This window comes from Rhincodon typus, chromosome 14 (genome assembly GCF_021869965.1).
Source record: "Rhincodon typus isolate 14 chromosome 14, sRhiTyp1.1, whole genome shotgun sequence".
Taxonomy (NCBI): Eukaryota; Metazoa; Chordata; class Chondrichthyes; order Orectolobiformes; family Rhincodontidae; genus Rhincodon; species Rhincodon typus.
Genome location: NC_063345.1, coordinates 44,757,864 through 44,782,365, shown reverse-complemented (window position 1 = coordinate 44,782,365; position 24,502 = coordinate 44,757,864). Strand labels below are relative to the sequence as shown.

General features: G+C 37.6%; 1 protein-coding gene across 4 annotated transcripts in view; it reads right to left on the bottom strand.

Annotated features, from left to right (window-relative positions):
- Nucleotides 1-24,502, bottom strand: part of enox2 (ecto-NOX disulfide-thiol exchanger 2) — a 200,381-nt gene that overhangs the window by 130,962 nt on the left and 44,917 nt on the right. For 3 of the 4 annotated variants that reach the window (XM_048604978.1, XM_048604979.1, XM_048604980.1), the window contains one exon: nucleotides 10,423-10,514. In XM_048604978.1, coding sequence (XP_048460935.1) covers nucleotides 10,423-10,465 — 43 coding nt within the window. In that variant the 5' untranslated portion in view covers nucleotides 10,466-10,514. Of the gene's footprint in view, nucleotides 1-10,422; nucleotides 10,515-24,230; nucleotides 24,281-24,502 lie in introns of those variants that run through there. The other variant, XM_048604981.1, reaches the window with a different exon arrangement.

Below are 24,502 nucleotides of genomic sequence, written 5' to 3'. Positions count from 1 at the left end.
TTAATTTGGGATATCTGGTCGACATGGACGAGTTTTTTTTAAATTTCATTAATGGGATGTGGGCATCACTGGCTAGGCAGCATTATTTAGGCAGCATTTATTGCCCATCCCTAATTGCCCAGAGGGCAGTTCAGAGTCAACCACATTGCTGTAGCTTTGGAGTCACATGTAGGCCAGACTAGATAAGGATGGCAGTTTACTTCCTTAAAGGACATTAGTAAACCAGATGGGTTTTTCCCCAACAAATCAACAATGGATTCATAGTCATCATTAGATTCTTAATTCCAGATATTTTATTGAATTCAAATTCCACCATCTGCCGAGGCAGTAATACCACTAGACCATAACCTCCCCCAGTTGGACTGAAGGGTCTGTTTCTGTGCTGTACAACTCTATGACTCAGCAATTTATTAACAATTAGTAACTTTAATGAAGCCAAATTAAACATAGTAATCTATTTGATGTCTACGTTAAACTTAACATTTGTGTTCAGCTCCATTCACACAAAAAAAACAAACACGGTTAAGGGATAAATATAAACAACAACAAAAATGTTTGTTTGTTTTTTTTTGAAAACCCAGCTGCTGCCCACAGTACCGAGGTACTTTACAGCTCACAGTTTTCTCACTTCACAGTTTTCAACTAAAGAAGTATTCATCTTTCTCCAAAGGTGCCACCTTATCTGACTGTTACTAGCAGTTTTGCTTTCCATGTGGAATTGGCATTGAGCTAGCATATAATTAAAATGAACCCTAGCAAATTCTTGCATCCTATTCTAGGGAACTGACGCCATCTATGACAAACGACCAGTGTCGCAGCTAAGATCAGCCTTCTCATTAAACCTGCAAAAGACTTTTACTCATTTGATTTGTTTCTGCACAACTAAGCAGACTACTGTGACTTAATTTGACAGTCAACAGCAAAAACACCAGAATTTAAACATTAATCCTATCTCTGAAGATGACCGAAGATGGTAACCAAACCTCTGTCACTGTCATTCTACAGCATACTTCAGTTAGGCCTCAGTAAAAGGTGCAACAACGTTTCAGATGTTTGAGCTGCTATTAAGAATGTGTCTTGACCATGGAGTTCCACGATGCAAATTCCTGGCTACAACATCACACAAATAACATGTTATGCCTAACCACTGTGTTAAAGAGTCATAGAATTACACAGCATCGAAACAGACCCTTCAGTCCAAGGAGTCCATGCTGACCATGTTCTCAAACTAAAGTTGTCCCTCTTGCCTGCACTTAGCCCATATCCCTCCAAATCTTTCCTATTCATGCACTTATCCAAATGTCTTTTAAATGTTCTAACTGTGCCTGCATCCATCACTTTCCTTGTCAGTTCATTCCACACACACACTACATTTTTTTTTAAAAACACAGAGTGGCTCTATCCAGCCTATTTTTATAACTGAAACCCTCCATTCTCGGCAACATCGTGGTAAATCTCTTCAGCATGCTCTTCAGCTTAATGATATCTTTCTTATAGAGGGCAACCAGAACAGCACATAGTACTCCAGAAGAGGCCTCATCAACATATTGCACAACCTCAACAAGGCTTCCCAACTCCTAAACTTAAAGGTCTCTGCAATGAAGGCAGGGGTGCTAAACGCCTTCTTAATCACCTTGTCTACCTGTTCTAAGACAGAAGAGTTTATTCATAAACGATTGCTCCACTTAAACATACAGGGCAAAATGAGCAGTAAATGTTCTACTGTTTTAAGAACTATGTATGTAAGAAATTAAAAATGCCCAGGGTTGTGAAATTTTTCTTATATAACTGAATTGATGTGTGCAATTTTGTACTCCGTGCGTAGGATTTAGCAACACAAAGGTCACAGTACAGGTACTTAATTAAAATTTACAGGAATAACATGGTAATGCAATATGCCACTTAGGTTCATAGCAAAAGCTTGCCAAAGCTCAGGACTGTCTCAAAATAGCTTTTGTGCATCAACATACTCTGATAATTTTATAAGCACATAATTTTATTTGCAGTTTAACATTATAGTACTGACTGGCAATTTAGAGGTTGAGAATTCCCAAGTTGTGCTAGATTCAATAAATATGATTATTTTTGCTGCCAGGCCTTAAGATTTGTCCATGAAAATTGCTGAATCACCATAAGCTCAACCAGTTCACTCATGCAACAAAAAGCTGGAAACACTCAACAGATCAGACAGCATCTAAGACAAAATAAAGATCAGCCTTTCAACATTTTATGTCTCAAGTATTTTCAGCCATGCATTCAAATTTCATGTATCTGATGTCATGAGGTGCAAGCCAACTAACGTCCTTCAGAGGAAAGCAACTGCTACTCTGAGCTGACCTGGCTCAGTTCCACACAATCAACCAGCTGTGAAAACAATTGTCATTGTCACCTTCTCAGGTCAACTTTGGATGCATATGCCAAGAACAAAAGAAAGTAACGAGGCAGACTTTAATGTGCAACAGCTAAGGTTAACAGAATTGACAGCCCTAATGTTAAAATTTGACGAAATGAATTATTCAAAATAATTATGAGATTCATATTTCCTTGCGAGGAGGGACTCTTGTTCAAATTGCTGGAACTAAGTTCCAATAGGGAGATACTATCCAGTAGGATAGTCAGAAGGCAAAATCCTGATTACATTACAATATTTATGAGTAAAACCAATTGCAAGTAGGAGTCATGGATCAAATGCAAATTCAGTGTTTCACTTGCATACTATGGCATAGAATATCAACATAAGAATAGTCAAAAGGCAAGACCTTTGGAGGCAGGCAGTGATGATAGCAAGACTAATATTGGTTGAAGACCAAGGGAAAAGGAAGACAGACGATACATTTAACAGTGTAAATTCTGAAGACCAGAATTAGATTGATTCCTAGAATAAGCTACAAAATATCAAAACATAATTAATGAAAGGAAGAAAACAAACCTAAATAGCCCCAAGAATGAAAAATCTTTAAGAACTGAAATCACAAGGAATCGGAAAACACATTGCTAAAAGAAAAAAGGCAAGAAAAACTCAAAATCGTACCTTAAAGAGGAAAAATCAAATGCTGCAGAAATGAAAAGAATTACTCAATAATAATAAATAATATACAGAATCCAGGAGGAAAATATAACATTAATGCAAGTCTAAGTAGGTGTTCTTCACGACTGAGTTGGGACCTCAGCAGATAGCTAAACATGGTAGAGGTTTCAAATGTCTGGTTCAGCCAGAGATAGCAGTCATACAGAAATTAGTGCAGAAATACAGACTTTGTAGCAGGAGCCAAAGACAGAATTTTGATCCTGAAGATACAGCACATGGATTACATTAGTGGTGAAGTGGCTGTGCAATGGATCATGACCATACATATGAAAACCAAACCAAGGCTCTCAGTCTGTCATAGGAACAACGTATAGATTTGGAAGGGAGAACAGCTACAGCTGAATCTTTGAAGTTCTTCAGAGTAACAATACAAAAACGGGTAATAAATCATTGCTCTGATGTTCTGGTTGTGGTTGAATATGGAAAAGTAGAACCATTCACCCATAACAGCTCTTCAATGAAACCAAACTCCTGTCGATGCTGGACACCTCAGATGCCTCTTGATATTTTCTCAAGAAGGATTGCATTTTGATTCTCACTAACTCATTTAAGTGATGCAATCATCTAATAACACCACCTTTGGCATTTATATGTCGTATGTAGGGGATGTCGATTTGCGCAGTAGCATAATTCAGGTTTTGTCAATATCTTCAATAATCATCAACCCTCCATTAAAATTAATCATCAGGAAATGATACAAAGCTGGGTGGGAGGCTGAACTCTTAGGATGCAGAATTGCTTCAATGCGCTTTGGACAGGTTAAGCGAATGGGCAGATGCATGGGAGATGCAGTATAATGTGGATAAATGTGATGTTATCCACTCTCCCACAAAAACAGCAAGGCAGATTAGATGATGGCAACAAACTGGGAAAGGATGAGGTGCAATGAGTTTATTCAGTTACATCCTCAGGAATTCTAATAATGTTTTGAAACACAATTTCTCTTTCCTAACGCTAATCATGCCACAGTCTTTGGGAAGTGAGTTGTTTCTAAGACTTCCTTAATAGAATCTATCACTTTACAATAAATTATGCCAGGCGAATTAGCCTGTCATTCCCAGTTTCTTTCCCCACCCGCACCCTCTTCTTTCTTGAATAGTGGAGTTACATTTACCAACTTCTAATCTGCAGGGACCATTCTAGAATCTAGAAAATTTTGAAAAATCATAGTCAGTACATCCATTCAGAGCCATCTCTTTTAGAAGCCTAGGATGCAGGCCATCAGATCCTAGGGTATTTAATCTGAGTTTAGCCCTTTTAGGTTTCTCCACTGACATAAATTACCCCAACTTCCTCAGTCCTTTTCGCACTTGTGCTATGCTCTACTTATCATAGAATTCCTACAATATGGAAACAGTCCATTTGGCCCAACGGGTCCATGCAGACCCTCCGAAGAGTAGCCCACCAGAACCCCCACCCCCACCCCACCATCCCTGTAACCCTGCATTTCCCAAGGCCAATCCACCTGACCTGCACATCTTTGGACTGTGGGTGGAAACCGGAGTACCCAGAGGAAATCCACAGGGAGAACATGCAAACTCCACACAGATAGTCACCCGAGGGTAGAACTGAACCAGGATTTCTAAAGTTGTGAGGCAGCAGTGTTAACCACTGAGCCACCGTGCCGGCCAATACCATACTTTCAGTATGGAACTTCTTTCTAGGTCTGTGAAGATTGATAAAATATTTTTCCATGCTTTTGCTATTCCCTCATTCTCCATAATAATTCTCATGTCTGCTTCCAAGTGACCAAAAATTCCTTTAGTTACTACTCTCTTTCTATACTTGTAAACGCCTTCATAATCCAAGCTCAAAATTTTTAGCATGTGGAAAACTGAAGAGCTAACATCACAATCTGACTGAATAATTACAATTTTTTTGTCTGAAGCCTAAAAGATCAAGATATTGAGGAATACATCAGTATCAGAGACCAATATATAGCACAATAAATATTTTGCAAAAAAAGTGATGAAAAGCACAAGTCTTGTTGTATTAAAAAAATTTCAGATATAAAATGTGAAAAAAAGTGGGATATTGAAAACCACATTTTTAAAGATATTCAAACCAATTGTCACATCAGTAATTTTTGTACAATATCTTTTTCTTGATACTGTCATATTTCTTTCCTTCTGATGAAAATACAAAGGTCGATGAACAACTCTACAATTCATGGAGTGATAAATTACAGCAGCATTTAACTGAATAACTGCAAGCCAGGCATACAAAGACACCTCTGTGGACCTTTCATATTCAGTATTCAGAAACCACATGTAATGAAACTTCATATATTGAAAGACATACATTTTGCACAAGTTTAAATTATGCTACAACCTCTAATGCATTCTATTCTTCTCAAGACTGCTTTAATGGTATCAAGTTTTATATAGTATGGGTATCTTGACAAATAAAAATCAAATCTAAAGTCTATAATAGTATAATTCAAGAGATTCTCTGCAATGCATAACATAACAATCCTTTCTCAGAATCAACATACAATGATAGAGTTCAATTATTGCTTGCCATTTACAGTTTTTGTTGGAGTGGCTGCTGATTATTATTAGTCATGAACCGCCATTAACCTTCATAGCATGGCTGTGGCTAAAAATAACAACCAGCAAACAATATTACATCATTTTCTAACTATTCCGTAAATATACTTGATCAAGTAAAGTCAAAACAAATGATAAAGGTTTAAGAAACATACAGACTAAAATTCTTGGACTGCAGAATTATCAATTGTTTTTGCCAAGACTCAAAAAATAACCCTTGATCATTTCAAGCAAATGGTTTCTAAAAGCACCAAAGTACCCAAATTAACAAAATGCTGTATGCCTTTCATCTCTAAACATTAGACAGCATCTTTCAGCTCTGAATTCCTGTGACTTTCAGACACGGTGCCCCTGAAACATCAACAGCAAAATACAGAACATACACATTGAAATAGTATCTGAAGTATAAAGCCAAGGACTTTACCTGTATATTGCACAAGGAACATCCCCAATCACTGCTTAATGTCTAGAATGCACTTTCTATTACATTTACTGGGAAAAGGGCTGCTAAGCTCTGTTTGTATGGTCCTAAATACTGTACAAGCAACAAGCTAACTGCAAGCACAGGCTAACAGATCTAACTAATACCAGCACACAAAAGGCAAGCAATGGAAATTACAAGAACCTTCAGGGCACAGCCTAGAATTGGCTCTTCTGATCCGGTTCTGCATGTGTCATCATCTGTCTTGACTGACAGTTAAGAGCTGCCTTGTTCAGGGGAAGGGCAGGTGGGAAATCAATTAGCACTCTGCTCATCCGTGAATTCAGAAGGGTTTTCATACCTCAATACCTTGAGAAGCAGTATGCACACAGCAAATCAGGAGCTCATAATTTGCATACCTGCAAAGAGCTCCTTCAAACGGAACATTGAGGGTAACAAATCAAAACAACTTGGATAAACACAGACTGCATTGCATTGCTTTAATGATGACTGAAAAAGATGCTGAAACCCACAACCCACACTAAATCAAAGTGCTTTCAGTTAAAGAAGACATAATGCAAAATTTAGCATGATTACTTGGAGTTTAATACCAAAAGACAGCTTTTTTCCTTGATGCAGTAATTGGTTAATCAATTCAGACAAAATTTTCAAATACATCGGCTAATGGATTTCAGCCTATATATAACTGCTTCTTTTTCTTCTAAAGTGATAGCATTGATCTTTGTATTCCATTAAAATGGAGTCAAATACTAGAACTGAATAATTATTCCCACTTATTGTGATTCTCATAAAACAATAGTTAAAAATAATATCTTTGGAGTGAGAATGGGGTAAAAGAAACAACCAGAGGCTTTATAACTAAAGCATATTCCACTTTCATTTGTAAAGCTCAATATCAGAATAAACAATGAATATTTTTATGAACTGCATCCTGAAACTGATGGCATCCAAAGTATTTTAAAACTCACACTAAACAGTCGATGACCTGACTCCTTGAAGGTTGAAAGCTCAAGACCGATGACAATTATTACTCAACTGATTTAAGCAGTTAGGTTTACCAGTTGTTGTTGTAGATTTCCGATAGAGATGCCCATTTAAAGCTTAGAATCATAGAATCCCAGAATCCCTACAGTGCGGAAACAGGCCCTTCAGCCCAAAAAGTCCACACCAACCCTCAGAGCATCCCACCCAGACCCATCCCCTTATAGCCACCTGATCAACACATCCCTGAACACTATGGGTGATTTAGCATAGCCAATCCACCTAGCCTGCACATTTTTGGACTGTGGGAGGAAACTGGAGCATCTGGAGGAATCCCACGCAGACACGGGGAGAATGTGCAAACTCCGCACAGACAGTTGCCAGAGGGTGGAATCGAACCCGGGTTCCTGGTGCGGTAAGGCAGCAGAGCTAACCACTAAGCCACTGTAAAGAGCACAAAATATCGAACTGATCAACTTGAACTGTAACATCTGCTGGTTAATGATGAAGCAGTATCAACAGCTGTTGTAAAGTATTTGGTCCATGTGGCTCAATGAGTCAGTGAAGATAAAAAACACTTCAAATAAAAATGTTATAAAAATGACAAACAGTAAAAACCTATGTTCAAAAGTATTTTCATATAATTCAATTAAAATTCTTTTGTAACAATGAAGAACAAAAAGGTTTCTACCGAACAATCTTTCAACCTTTTGTGAAAATCATGATTAATTATACTGCATAATTACATATTTACGCCACCTTACCAAGAAATTATTTCTTGATTTACAACTATTTTCAGAATAATTTTAGAATCTTAAATCCTACGCACTCTGCATAAAAGTGAACAATACTAAAAGAAAAATTTTATTAATACTGAATAGATACTTCAATGCTATCTGTATTAATAAGATCAACTTTCATTCTTCCAAATTCCATCAACTATTGACCAAAGCTTTCCTCATAAGACAACACTTCTATCTCACAGATCAACCTGGTGAGCCTTTTCAGAACTGCTCCAAATGCAAGTACATTTCTCCTTTAAATAAGGCCACAACTGTACACAATGCACTCGGTACAGCCTCACAAATGGATCACCCATATTTATGCTCCATTGCCCTTGCAATAAAGGCCAACACTTCATTTGTCTTTATGTTAACTTTTAGTGATTCACGTACAAGGACACCCAGATCCTCTTGTACTGCAGAATTCTGCAATCTCTCCCAATTTAGATTTGTGCTACTTTTACATTCTTCCCAACTGGACAACCTCAGTATTCCACATGATATTCCATCTGCCGAAATTTTGCCCAATCACTTAACTCATCTATATTCCTTTATCAATTTAATCCCTCTAAAAACAAGCATACAGCTTTTTAAATGGCCTTGGTAACCTGGGACAATGTTTAGTGATTTACATATCTATTCTCAGATTGTTTTGTTCCTCTAACCCATCACGCTTGTACCTTCCAAATAATTAATCTTGCCTCCAAAATGCTTACATTTATTTATATTGAAACTCACTTGACAATTATTTGCCCCTATGGAACTGGGGAAGGATCACTGGAACCGAAACATTAATTCTGATTTTTCTTCACAGATGCTGTCAGACCTGCTCAGCTTTTCTAGCAAGTTCTGTTTTTGTTCTTGTTTCTGCTTCTTCTGACTTTATTTATTAGACTATTATGAGGTAGCCTTATTGAAGGCCTTTTGAAATTTCAGATAAATTACATGTATTGCATTACCATTATATATTGTTACCTTTGAAAAGGTTAGTCAAGCAAGATTTTTCCTTTTGAAATCCATGCCTAACTATACCAGGTGCATAAAGCACCCTATTCTGTGAATTGAAATGTCTTTTACCTCATTATTCAGAGTGTGCTGGTCCCACAAACATGTATATGAGCTCTAATTCTCACAGCAACCAATATTTTACATAAATGAAATGAGATGCATTTGTAAGAAGTTGTTTTATGTTTGGATAATCAGCACACCCTCCCATACATTCCCGAGGAATTACAATTTCTTTTAAAGATAGTGAAGCCATTTTTAGCTTAGGAGGTATAAATGGCTTATAAAACAGAGGCAACTTTGCATAAAAATATTAAGTAACTTTAATATTGTGACATATTGGATAAGAAAGATGAAAGAAAAGAAAGAAAATGAAAATAAGATTAATGAAAAAACAGTCCATATTCCATTGTCTTGCATTCAGGGAATCACTTTGCATTCAGCAGTGAATTAGGGTTAAAGAGGGGTGAACCAGAAGTCACAGATGTAACACCAAATGTTTTTTGTATTGTAACACTAAAATCATTATCCACCATTTCAACGATCTCCCCTGGTTGCCACTGTAAAACATGTCTTTTCCTCCCAGCAGTCTGATGGGAACTGTTCTCTCAATTTTTCCAAACGCATTCATCATTGCACAACACTCTCCTGTGCAAGTCTGAGATGCAAACCTGCCCATTCACCACCTTCCTTCCACCATTCTGCGTCAAAAACAGGCTTTCCAGGTGAAACAAGAATTTACTTGCACTAAATTACAACTTAGTACATTGTTCTTGTTGGTCATCATTCAGTACCCTCTATATTGGAGAGACGAAAAGACTGATTAGGGGGTATCTTTTCAGCACACTCTTCACTCTAAGCATGACTTGAGCTTCCAGTTTTCTCTCCCCTACTCAATTCCCCAAACTACTTCAATGAATTTTAACTCAAATCAGAGGAAAATGTTTCTACTAGGCAGTCCTGAGTTCAATAATTTAACATTATAACTACTTCTCTTATCTTCCCAAGAAGTGGCTGCCAGTAATTATTCTGCTGCTACCATTTTCTGCACAAATAACTCCATGATTCTTCTTGCCCATTACCACTTGACTTGCAACATAATTCTTGTGGTAATTTCTGGTCTTCCATCCTAACACAGATCTATCCTTATGTTTATCAACTTATTTCGCTTCTCCCACCTTCCCCTGCTTGTATTTACTGAAAACGTGCCAGGTCTCTAAACTTTTCCAGTTTGAATGAAAGATCAGCAATGGGAAACATGAACCGCTTTTCTTTCCGCAGATGCTGTTCAATCTGAGTATTCGTAGCATTTTCTGCTTTTAATTGAGATTTCCAGCAAATGCACATTTTACTTCAGATATACAACACTGTTTGAACATTGTGCTTACTTGTAAATTTCTATTTTAAATGTTTACAATATAATTTTCAATGTCAAATGCCAACTTAAAAAAAGCATCACTCTATATCATAATGCACTGAGCAAAACTGTGGATAAGAAATTCATGCTATTTGCAAAGTTTCTAGAGTGTCTAATTTGTGCCTACTGAGAAATTCCTTTGGATGAAGGATATTTACCTGGCATTCGACGGCATCTACGGTCAATAACAAGTTGTTCCATGTAGTATCCACGTTGCCTGGAACAATTCTTTTAACAGCCAATAAGTTTCCTGTTTAAAAAAAACATTATTAATCAAGTTTGAAATTACCTGCTAAAGAGCACAAGTGGAAATGACCCCTGAGTGAAAACATTACTGAATAAGATTTTGCCACTTCAACACATTTGGAATTAACACAAACGTAACATGAATGAATAGGTTAAAAAAAAAAATCACAGTTGGTCGATAATTTACTATTGCAGAGTATCTCAAGGCATTTACCATTTGTGATTTCCCTGATCATTTAAGTTTTCAATTTCTTGTCATCGATACTTATTATAGCGTAATAGGGTACTTAGATTGAAATAAGTTTAACTTTATGGTGACGACATCAGTTTCATGAAACAAACATCACTTTACAGCACTGATACACTGAGCAAGACAGTAGGATGCTGGTTTCATGAAGTTAACAGCAGAGGACAACCTCGGACAGCAACTTGTGGTTTTTATATGTAGGTATATATTTGCCCTCACCTGACATCATGTTTGTGCATAAATAAAATCAAGCAAAAATGCCCTTGCCATTATTTTTGCAGTAAATTGATTATTGCACAGACTATTGTTAAAAATTATATACTTTTTAAATGATCAAAATGATCCATATAATCCATAAGATCTCTATTAAATTCACACTTCAACTTCAACTTCACAAGCAGTACTGTTTGAAGTAATGGTGAACACTGAGCTGCTCTGCTGAGAAGTCCAGGTTTTGAACATAGGTGTCCAAAATCAGCTGATATGGCTAAAAAGAGAAAAGCCTGTAGTTACCTTCAGTATTGGTAAAATTTGATGTGTATTAGAAATATTCAACAATACAGGCTTTCACAGTTTATTGATCAGCTTTTTATATTGCTGATTAGTGCAGCATCTTGAAATTTTAACAGCAGAATGATCAGCACTTTTCAATACATCTCTAATTGTCCAAATTATAAATACAGACTACTTTTCAATGAATATTATATATTGTTTTGATTAGGGTTAAAAAGCTTTCAATTTTTGACAACGTGGAGGTGCTCAGAAAGTTTGTAATTTCAAATAAACCTGTTGGACTATAACCTGGTGTCATGTGACTTCTGACTTTGATTTTTAATACCTGGGAATTTTCATGGACTAAAACGGCTTTGATAAAGGAAAACACTGACTTAAGATGGCCACAGTGCTCACCTGATCAGCCTGAGGAAAGTTTGATGAAACCATCAATTAACAAGGCTCAGCCTGACCTGAAATTAACATGTCAAAGTGAAAGAAACCACAAAAAGCAGATCTGCATCTCCTGCTTGATTTAACCTTTCCGGAATTTTCACATACTGGAATGGAAGGCCTAGGTTTAGATAATTTACCTCAGAAAAACAATGAAGCCAGACATGGAAATATACAAATTAACTGTACTTTGAGCAACTGCTCAAGTAAAAATAAATGATAAATTCATTATGCTAATGAACTAGAAATCATGCTGCCCTTCCCTTTCGTTCCCTGTTTACTCAGCCACTTGGAAGGTAATGCCTGGTGTAAAACAAATCAGAGAAATATCCATTCATTGAAAATTCAAAGATATCTTTAAATTTTGTCTCTGTTGAGGATTCACGACATCAATTAAACAACCATGGTCTCAGAATAAACCTCAGTCTCAAAGAACTTTTTGCACAGCATATTATTGATTTTCCATTCACACCAGATATTCTCTCCACTTTATACGTATGTTCGTGCAAGTGCGCGTTCATGTGTGCGGGTGTGGAATAAGTAAACTAATTGAAATCTGATATTGTTACATGTTAAAAATGAATTGAAAATATTTGCTGTTGACAACTGAGGCGGTGAGAAGTGGAGCCAATTCACGCCTCTTCCACAGGTCATAACAATGTACTTCTGAAAAATGACTGGTCTTAAATGCGAAAATATGTTAGAAGATAAACCGTGGTTTAACTAATTGAAAATAATTCAGTTATGATAGAAAATATTTTATAGTTTATAAAAGCAAGAGAGTTGTATGATGTAGATATGCAGCTACACAGTGAACATTCTATGGCTTTATTTTGTTTGTGTTACTTGATTTATTAAAGGCCTTCTAGAAAAATGTTTGTTCATTTTTGGTGCCAGACTATAGTGCCTCAATTGGAAGTGCACAGTCCTGTGAGAAGGAAGATTATTGGTTTAAATACCACTAAAAACACTTCAGTGTATATTCAGGTTTATATCTCATCACCAGTGCACTGTCAAAAGCACCAGCTTTCTAATGAGACATTAGAGAGAAGGCCCATCTTCCATTGGAATTTCTTCATGTACAAGCAGGGTCTTACCCCCAGATACACTAGGAAACAATCATCTAACAACCAACATTACTAAAACAGATTATCCCATTGTTTGTGGCACCTTGCTTTACATATAATGCCTATCACATTAGGCACTAGGATATAAGGCTATCATTTATTATCTATGCCTAATTGTTGTTGAATAGGTGGTTTTGAACTGCTCTCAAAGTCTTTTCATAGATCATAAAATCCCTACAGTGTGGAAACAGGCCCTTTGGCCCAACAAGTCCACACTGACCCTCAAAGCATCCTACCCAGACCCATCTCCCTATCATCCACCTAATCTACAAATCCCTGTAGGGTGTAGGGGCACCCACGTGTGCAGTTACGTTGGAAGTTCCAGGTTGTGACCAGCGACAGTGAAGGAATGATAATATATAGTGATAATAATTCCAAGAGATATCAGAGACAGACTTGGAGGGGATCTTGCAAATGGGTTAGGGTTACTACGCATCTGTTGCTCTTGTCCATTCTAGGAAGTAGTGATCAGGGGTTTGTAAGGTGCCATTGAAAGACCCTTGTTAGATTACTACAGTGCATCTTCCAGCACTGTTGTCATTGTGCACTGGTGAAGGAAGTGAATGTAAAAGCTGGGTAAAATGCGAATCAAGAAAGCTGCTTTGTTCAGGATGGCGTTGAATCTCATGAAATTTGTTGGTGCTACACTGACTTATGCCTGGTGGATGGTGGACAGGCATTGAGGAGTTAGGATGTGAGCTACCCACCACAGAATTTCCAGCCTTTGACCTGTTCTCATAGCTGTGCTATGTATTTGGCTGATCTAATTCAGTTTCTGTTCAGTGGGAATGACAGGATATTAGTGGAAAAATCATTTATAGGGACACCATCCAACATCAAGGGATGATGGTTAGAATTTCTCCTTTTGGCAATACATTACGTGACATTTGTGTGGCAATGTTACTTGTCACCCCTATCAGCCTACACCAGATTGCCTTAGTGTAGTCAAGGGGAACTATGGTCAGTCAGGTCATAATGGTCAAGGAGCTCATCTAATTTGAGGAGTCATGGATGGTGTTCAACATTGTACTATCCACAAATATCCCCACCTATGATCTTATGATCAAAGAATGCAATTGATAAAACAGGTAAACATGATTGGGCCTAGGATACCACCGTTACAAATTCTGTGAGCCCTGTCCTGGAACTGCAAGCTCCAGCAACTACAATCATCTTTCTTTATGCTGGATATGATTCCAAACAGCAAAGAACTTTCCTCAATTTCCAGTAATGTCAATTTCGCTAGGGCTCCATGATACATACTTTGTCTAATGCTCCTTGCTGTCAAGGGCAATTACACTAACCTTATCTCTGGCATTTAGCTCTGTTGACCATGTTTGGACCAAGATAACGGGGTTGGGGTTAAATGGTAAAACCCATGATTGCCAGTGTGCAGGTCATTGCGGAGCAAGTGAGCTTGATAACATGGCATGGATCGAGTGAATAGGCAAGGTACTTTTCTCCGGGTAGTGGAGTACATAATTAGAGGGCATAGGTTTAAGGTTAGAAGGGAAAGAACTAAAAGGGACCCAAGAGGCAACTTTTTCATGCAGAGAGTGGTGGATATACGGAATGAGCAGCCAGAGGTGTGGTGGATGCTGATACAATTATTAATTTAAATGGCATCTGGACGGTACATGAATAGGAAGGGTTCGAGGGATATGGGCCAACTGCTGACTAATGGGACTAGATTAATTTAGGATATTTGATTGGCATGGATGTGTTGGACCAAAAGGGTCTGTTTCCATGTTGTACAATTGTATGACTGAGTCGTGTTTAGTTCTGGAGCACAAATCTTCGGTAACATTGTTGGGATATTGCCAGAGCTCTTAGTCATCACCTTGTCCATTCTTTCAGCTATTTCTTAATATCTCGTGAAGTAAATCAAATTCAGTAGACTGGAACTTGTGAGGCTGGGGTCCTCATACGGAGGCCAAGACACATTAGCCACTTGGCACTTCTGGCTGAAGATGGATCCAAATATTTCAGCCTTAACTTTTGCACTGATGTGCTGGACTCCTCCATTATGGAGGATGAGAATACTTGTGCAACCCTCCCCACCCTTTAGTTATTTATTGTCCACAACCATTCATGGCTGAATGTTGAAGGATTGTGGAGCTTCGTTGGTTGAGGGACAACTTAGTCCTATTCGCTGCACATTAAACAGCGGGAGCAGCATGCAAGTACCCTTGTAGATTCACCAAGTTGACATCAAATTTCTAGGTATGTCTGGTGCTGCTCCTAACATGCCCTAATATCCTTTATTGAACCACGGTTATCTCCCAGCTTGATAGCAATGGTACAATAGGGGATATGCAAGAAAACAAAGCTACAAATTATGGTTGAATACAATTTTGCTGTTGTTTATGGTCCACAATGCTTCATGGATATCTAGTTTTGAGGTGCTGGGTCCGTTTGAAGTCTGTCCCATTTAGTACAGTGGTAGTGCTACACGCTATGATTGATCATCTCCTCAAGGTGAAGATGGAGCTGACTTCATCTCCACAAGGACTGCAGTGGTCACTCCTTCTGCTAATGTCAATGGCAGATATATCTGCGATTGGTGGACTGACATGGGCAAGGGTCAAGTAGACTTTTCTCTCCTGTTGGCTCTCTTACCACCTGTCACAGATCCAGAATATCAGCAGTCTATGACTTGGCTAACACTTGTTGTAGTGCTACCAAGCCACTGGGTCCTCTTGGCGATGGCCAGTGAAGTCATACACACAAGGAACAAAAGTAGGCCATTTACACCTTTTAGCTTGGTCTACCATTCAATAATATCACATCTTCTGATTTTAATCTAAACTCTACATTGCATACTTCCCATAATCTTTCATCCCCTTGGTAATGAAGAATCTCCCTCTCCCTTCAAAAAATTAAAAATTCTGCATTCACTACCTTTTGAGGAAGGGAATTCCAAAGATACAACCCTTGGAAAAGTCCCTCCAACCAAAGTACAGCTTGTGCCCTTGCCATCCTCAGTGTTTCTTTGAAATGATGTTCAACATAGAGACATGCTGGTTAATAGTTTTTTTTTGGCGGGGGGGAAATGGGGGTTGACAGTAGGCAGTAATCAGCAGGAGGCAGCTTTGCCTATGTTTAACCTGATGCCATGAGACCTCATGAAGTCCAGGTTTAATACTAAGTATTCCCAAGACAACTTCCTCCCGACTACTAATAGGGCAGGACACACCCAGGGTTGTGTTAGATTCATACCTTGCAGAGAAACACTAAGGGTATAACGTTATCATGCTGTTGCTTAACCAATGGGGCATTTTGACGTGAGCCCCCACGTCAATAAGGAGGACTTTCCAGGGTTGATAGGCTGCATTTGTGAATGGCCTTGATGCCTAAGTTAATTCTGGGTGGTCTACTTGGTTTCATTCTTTATTTTGAACAAGCCTTTTAATTTCAGATGTTTTGATTCAGACCCATGTCCCCAGAGCATTAATCTGAGCCCCTGGATTGCCTGGCCAGTGACATTATCATAATGACACCAGGTACATTATAACTGTGGCTACATTTCAAAAGCACTCCATTCACAATGAAGTCCTTTGGAATTTGTAAAAGGCACTTAAAACTAAGTCTCATCTAAAAATCAAACTCGCTCAAATACCTTTTACTGAATGAAATCCCTTCCCTCTTATTCAAGATGATGAACACAATACCTGTACTCCAGTTCCATACCGTGAAGTTAGCTTATGATGTTCTTTTAACTGGTTTAGCAAATCCCCCATGTTTGCAGGAAAGTAGGTCAAGGCAATGATCTATCATCTTTTCAGAGCAACTCTGGACAGATATCATTGCAATTTTTTAGGGTACAACAGGCATCCTGACAACGATTTTAAAAATCTATTCCAAGCATACAGTAAAGACAAAACCAAGGAAAAGGCAGAGGATGATTATGTTCGGCTTCAAAATCTAATGATCAATCACCCTAAAATTCTTGAAAGAGTTAATATGCTATGTAAAACATGGAGAAATCGATGTCATTGAAAATATTATCAGAATATTGCAGATTTAAGTTCCTGTCCTGCTCTTAAATATACAAGAAAAGCTCTGAATGGCACTGAAAAATACTTAATGATCTATGGTACCTGGACAAAGGTTTGGCCATCATTGATTCCAAGGAGTCTTCTGTCCGTTTGCACAACAGAAACAAATGCTAAATTTCGACCGAAGCCATGGTCATATGTTTTCCAGAAAACCTAACACCCCTAATTTTCAAGATATTCAGCACAAAACATTAAGCAAAGAAATCTTGACCCTACCATTTTTAAATAAAAAGGTGTTACTCCATGCAATTGGACACATTAAAACTTTCAACTTGGATAAGACATCACAATATGTAGCACTTTATCAAGCCATAGTTAACAGATTCTGAGGTTGGTTTCCTATTCTGCGATGGATTAGTTAGAGCAAAAACAATTGGCTTCAACTTTCTTGGATAAAAATGGGGAGCATGGCAGGATAAAATCATAACAAAAACCTTACTCCTATTTTCTATCCTGTAATCTTTCCTGAAAAAGAACATGTGCACTCGACAAAGCTTTAACAGGTGGTACAATATACTCTAATTAGAAAACTGGAAATGAAATATTATATGTCGCCACATATGGAAGACAAAACTGTTATAGTTAGTGCTAAAAAAAATGCTTTAAACCTTTATCAATCACATGTGAACCAAAAAAACTTGTCCACGGAGACACCACCTTTTTAGCTTAGCCGTTTCTCACATTTGTAAACTATAGGCAGTCCAATAAGCTGCTTCTTGTATTAAATATTCAAGTTTACAGGACCAGGCCAACAGTCATTAGAGCCAACAAAAAATACACAGCCTGAAAATTAAAGAAATAACTTTTATAAGCTTATTTATGTTTTACAGATTTACAAGCTTTTTTTAATTGTTTGAACTTGTTAAATTTTCAGAATTCACATAGCATGGAAAAATAAAGAAATAGATTAAGCTTCATTAATCATTCATTACCTTATTGACAAGCAAAAGCTTTTGCAAGATTTTTGCTTTAAGTGGGAAAACAAAAATAATCAATACAAAGCTTATGCTAATAGTTCTAGCAGGAACTCGTGGATGTAGCTTCATTACTTATTCACTCAGGAGAGAAATAGAATGGTTACGATCTTGCACCTCATCCATTTTCTCCATTTAACGAAGCCTAATGAAACTATGGAACCAAACACAATGTGGCATATTGTGGACAAATTTTACGTTGTGCAATATAAACCGAAATGAAGGTAAAAAGATCAAGTACATTGTAATATGGGTCCCTGATTAGGATTCCAACGTATTACCCTCATCTCTCATTCAGCTAATATAAACAAAGGGATGAAGGAATTATTAAATACCAAACTCGGACAGCAAATCTACAACTTGCATGTGTTTCATCAGCTGCAAAAACATAATGAGATCAGATTTGAAAAAGAGAATTCATCTGATAATTGATCATTGAACTTTAAGAAAATACTTTCTACAAACAAATTCACAAAGTCCTGCAATTGTACAGTCCCATTAATTTTGTAAATTATGCTTCAAATAGTTAGTGATTCTACTCTTCAGGGAAATACAATAGAGCTACCCAACTTCTAAAGATCAGTGGAAAAGACGTTATGAAACAGCACACATCATCCTGTTATTTTGCCAATGCAATGTTATTCTAAGTAAACAAATGCCATCAGAACAATTAAAATGTTCTGAATTTTCGAAAAAGGCTGTCTGAATTAATGGAGATACTTTATTTTATACTGTTTATAAAGCCATATCAGTGCACTGCCGTGGGTTAAGCTAAAGGAATTCTGATGTTCAAAATACAGCACCCTGACAGCATCTGTCAGATGTTCAAAATGTCTGCTAACTATCATGGATGACAAGCCTTGTAATATTCACAGCCTTTGAATTATGACAACATAAGAAAACAAGAACTGGGAGCAAAATTAAACAATTGAGCCTCGGGAGCCTGCTTGCCGTTTAACACAATCATGGCTGAGCTCATCTCAACCTCAACAGCCACCCCCTTTATTATTACCTCTTGTTCTAGATTGCCTCACAAACAGAAACATCTGCTCTATGTCTACTTTGTCAACACCCTTTAGCAGCTTATATACCTCAAGTAGATCTCCTCTCATCCTTCTAAACTCTAGAAAGCATAGGCCTAAACTGCTCAATCTCTTCATAAGCCTTCCATCTCTTACATTTAACATTTTAATATTAGTACCTGATACCTGGTCTAGGGCACTTACCCAAGTGTACTTACAAAAAATATTGCACCTCATAATAAGGAGTTAAATGTTCATTATCTTGACTGTTCAGGTACTGCAACAAATTGAGAAGGTATGGGCACAGTAAAAAATGACAAGTCTGTTACTTGCTTAGGTCTACTCAGAGTTCAGGACGATTAGTGTTTCCAAATAATAGATTTCCAGACTGGAGAAGTTTCAGAGTATTGCATTGCTTCACAGATCCTCTGTATTGGTCTTTTTTATTTAGCTCTTTGCAAATCATCTTAATTCCCTCTTTTTGATTGGTATATGGCTCTCTTCCTCCTTTCTTCTGAACCTTATTTCTTGCTATATTTTCAGTCTTATAAAATACCTGTGTATTTCTCATCCATGTAGGTTACACAGCTGAACTACCATTACCTGTTTGTTTCTCTTTAACAATGTTGACTAACCTACTGTGCAATTCCAGCATTTCCTTTGAAATATCTAAATTACAAAGGGAAGCATGCAAAATCTGTAAATGAAAATATCAACTATTTAAAAATAACTTTTTAAAAATAATGGAATTCTATCCATTTTTAGCACATATTTGACCTGAGCGACTCCAGGACTACTCCCTTGTCCTCTGTGCTGCATTGTTCCCAAACTACATAACTGCAGACATTATCTTTAAAGGCAAATTGAACAGTTTTTCTCATACTGCACACAATTAAAGTCAAAACTATATAATAAAAACAATATCTACCAGCAGATATAAATCATACAATTGATATAAATCTGTTGTAGTGCTGCTGACAGCGTTTCTCCACTTCCCAAGGTCACAATGTGCTGCTGAACCACTCCAAACATAGCACTACATTAGAATGGAACATGCAGATACATTTCCAACTTGTTTCAGAAAGCCTTGAACAAATACGACCCTTACATTACAAAGTAGATTAGGGAAGTGTTGAGAATTGAGAAAGGGCAGATGACAGAGATAAACCGTTGTTCCTGATGATCTTAGCAACATCACAAACCATGAGTCTCATCACAGCTTCTTACAGTATTGTTGCCAGGCCTTCAAGTACAGGCATCAATGGTTGACCTCTCTGGCCACCTGCTGGAGGGCAATACTTGAGAAGGCTTCCTTACCTCTGCAGAACTACAGCGTCTCTCTCCTGCTCACCAGCATTATTGTTATGGAACCCTAGCATTTACTTTGCAATCATGTGCACCACAGCAGGATTTTTGTTCAATTTGCCTTTAAAGATAATGTCTGCATTTATGTAGTTTGGAAACAATGCAGCAGAGGACAAGGGAGTGGTCCTGGAGTCGCTCAGGTCAAATGTGCTCATCTTAGGAGACAGGGTACAACACGATTGTGTGCTTTCCCCATCCCTGCTCGATGATTTGAACAGGGAAAGCAGTTCATGAATCACAAACAATAACTGATGTAGATAAATTTCCAGGCTATCATTCCAACATTACAAACAGGGCAAAGCTTTCATCACTCTTCTATGAATATTTGCCATTATTTTCACTGCTGATTTGTCCTAGCAGATTATATATTTCCTAACCAAGTAATAGAATTGTTGCAACTGAATCTTTTCAGTAGCTTAGCAAGTAACATCATAAGCAAACTCTATTACCAATTAAATTCATGCAAAATTTGTCCACAGTATCTAACATTACTTTTGTCTGTTTCTTGTTATTACATTACATTCTTTGTTTTGAAGGGAAAGGTAACTATGGTGTAAATAAAAGTAGAGTAAAAGAGGATCAACTGTGATAATGTCACATGCACCACAACATGAGCAATTGATTGAAAAGTCAATGCCTAATCCAACTGGATAACAAACAAACATTTTAGGCACTTATCAAAAAAAAAGTTCAATGCAAACCAGGAAAATACTGGAACAATATAACAGCCTAAATCATCTCAATGTCATCCAGAAGAGTCACCTAAACTCAAAACATTAGCTTGCTTTCCCTCCATGAATGCTGCCTGACCCACTGTGATCTCCAGCATTTTGTTTTCAGATGGAAAGATAGGCTTGGAGCAGCTGGGAAGAGGCATCAAGGGAATCATGACCATTTTATTTCAATAAACCATTTATCAACCTTGCCTGGTGGTCTTCATCCTTTATGAAGCCTAATGATTCGCTTGTAAAAATCCAAGCACATTTAGGGACAAGTAAAATCAAAATTCTTGAGCTAATGTTCTCTGCTGCTTTAAGATCAAGAATAATGGGATCATCAGCATGGGTTAAATATTTCAGTGACTGTCAGGTTCCAGTACCATTGCACTCCTTAATAGCAGAGAATGTCTTCACATTGCATGATACTAAGGAAGGAAAATCTGGGCCAATGCCTGGCTTTGTTTTATCACAGTCCTCTGAGGATTTCCAAATATTCACCACCTTCTGAATGAAGAAATTTATTTTAGCCACAAATGGCTTATCCCTTAGCCTGAAACAATGTCCCCTGTTACATATTCACTAACCAGGGAAAATTTCTATCTATAGACTAATGATCTAATTATGCCCTGTAAAAAATTTATAAATTTCTGTGAAATCATGTCTCATTTTTTGAATCTTTAGAGAATATGGACCCAGTTTCCTCAATCTCTCCTCAAAAGAAAATCCCAAAGTACATCCAAGAGACTAGTTTGGTCAACCTCCTTTGCACTTCATCAATGGCAAGTGTGGTCGTCTTTAGAGAAGTAAATCAAAACTGTACACAATACTCCAGGTGTTGTCTCATCCAGGCTCTACACAATTGCATCAAGACATCTGTACTCAAAACCTCTTGTGAAAAATGCCAACACATTATTTGTCATTTTGCGTGCTTGTGTACCTCCATGCTAGCCTTTAGTAACTCATATGGATATTCAGGACCATTGGAACTTGAACATTTTCCAACTTTGCTCCCTTTAAGAAATGCACTTTCTTGGTTTTTTTGTACCAAAGTGGGTCATTTCACATAATTCATACTATATTAGCGGGTTGTAATGAAACAAAGCCAATTAGCTATGCTCTTACCCATTAATGCCTGTCAAAGACCTCCTGAAGACTCCTTGCACCTTACATCCCCATCTAGTTTTGTGTAATCAAATTTTGAAATAATACTCTCCAAATCATTTACATAACTCACGAACAAGCTAGGGCCCAAGCATGACTCTTGCAGTACCTGGCCATGTCATCCTGAGAATAACCACTTTATTCCTAATCTATGTTTTCTGTCTGTTATCCAATTCTCAATCCATAGCAGAATATTATCCCACTCCCCTCCATTCCACCTTTGACTGCCCAGTCATAACCTGATACTGAAAAAAAAATGTAATCAGATTACAGGGGATCCTGACCTTTTTTTCCTACTGTTAATGACAATGTAACACATCTGCTGTTCTCCCTCCTTTCTGAAAAAATTGGGATATATTGGTTCCTTTCCCAGAACCAGTAGAGTTTTTGGAAGATAACCAAAAATACATCCAAGCTGTATCCACTTCTTCAGGTCCAAAAGGAGGTATAAAACTAATATAGTTGCTTTTTGAATACTACCTCTTAAATAATAAATTTCTTTCTGTTCCTCATTTTCATAATTCCCTAGCATTTCTGACATATTTTCTGTATCCTCCGTGAAGATAAACTAAATAATTATTTAGTTTCTCCACTAATTCCCTTTTTGTCACAATGTAAAATGTGAATATTCCTGTAATGCAACAAAATTTGTCTTTGCTAATCTTTCTTTTTTCATCAAGCTAAAGAAGCTTTTACATTTCTTTTGACTTTCAGCAGTTTCTTTGTTATCCTTTGTGAGATTCTAAATTGCTCGTTTACCTTAAAATCTACTTAAGTGCAGTAGGTGGAGGTGAAGCAATCAACACATGCTCAACAGTCTTCCAGAAAAGGTAAAAAGTTAGTGATAGGTCAATACAAATGGAAGTCTGTGTCACAAAATGGTCAAGTTGACATTCATATGGAAGCATTATTGGGCTCAATCTCTATCACTGAGTTAATTCATAATGGATTGGTTTTATTGATGCAGTAATGAAATTAATCAGTTAAGTAGTGCTCACTGCTGAGTTAAAAGCTTTTGTAATTGATCACAGTGCCACTGAAGCTATATCATCACCGGATTCTAATGAAAGTCCTGTATCATTCTCCCCCTAGACGCAGGCAATATCAATCACTGACATATAACTTAAGACTATACTTCAAACATATTGTGCATATAATCAATGTAGTTAAAAGGAAACATTTTAAAACAATAAATTTTATTGAAGAGCCTATAGCCTACACCCTACAGGAAAATCAATATGCATCCATAACATTTCCATTTGGTTTGCACTATCTGCACGATGACACTTCCAGCCATCAAAGACTTTGACCTGGATTTCTGCACAGTCACGCAGAGACTCCATAACATATTCAAACTGACAGATAGGCGCAAATTCAAACGTCCTGACTGCCACAATCATCAGGAACCATTTGTAATGTGTGGGTGCAGGAGGGGTTGGGGCAGGTTGTGACTTCCATGCATAACTCAGTAGGGCATTTGAAGAGTTGAGCTGTTTCAATTAACCAAGGGTTAAATAGGAGTAAGCAGTTTCATAAGTGTTTTAGTAAAAAGTCATATAAGGGATCATACTTCTAGAAACAGGATACGCAGTTGGGCATAACTAGGCCACACAAAGATAAGGAAGGCCTTGAGTAAATACCAGCAATGACTGTGGCTCTGGGTCTACATAGGGTGTGAGTTGATCAGATAAAGATTTTATTATGTGACATTTTGTGTTCAAAAGCTAGAAACCCAAGAGACTTTGCAGAGTTCGGTTTTAGACTGACAAAGCTGACTCTGCTGGCGTTTGCTCAAATAAACTAAAATTGCCTGTACCTGGGACTCCTGGGTACTTTGTCAGGCTGAATGACAATAGCATCCAGCATATTTGGCAGGATCTCATTTCACATAACCAGTACAGATGCTGTACTGGAGTATGAGAAATCTATTTACCACCCATAAAGACCCACACCAGACTGACACAGGCAAGATTCAAAGAATCTGAGGGAAGTCTCAGGGAAAAAGGCACTAAGTGAGGAGGCAGAACTGTGCTGGCAGGACTAGAAAACCAAAGCTGCTCAGATATGTCAGACATCTTGGAACAAGTAGCTGAACAGCTTACCTGAAAGGAGGGCTGGTCAGGAAACCAATACCACGTGGGTGGGCAAATGTCTGAAATAAGTCATAAAAGATGTTTTCAAGAGAGGAGTCAGAAAGCAAAGCTTAAAATAAAATTCATTAAAAGAAAAGGTCACATAAGATGATGTGATTTTTGCAGTGTACAAGTTTCAAGATAGCTCTGGAACAAAAACAAAAGTTGCTGGAAAAGCTCAGCAGGTCTGGCAGCATCTGTGGAGGAGAAAACAGAGTTAACGTTTCGGGTCCGGTGACCCT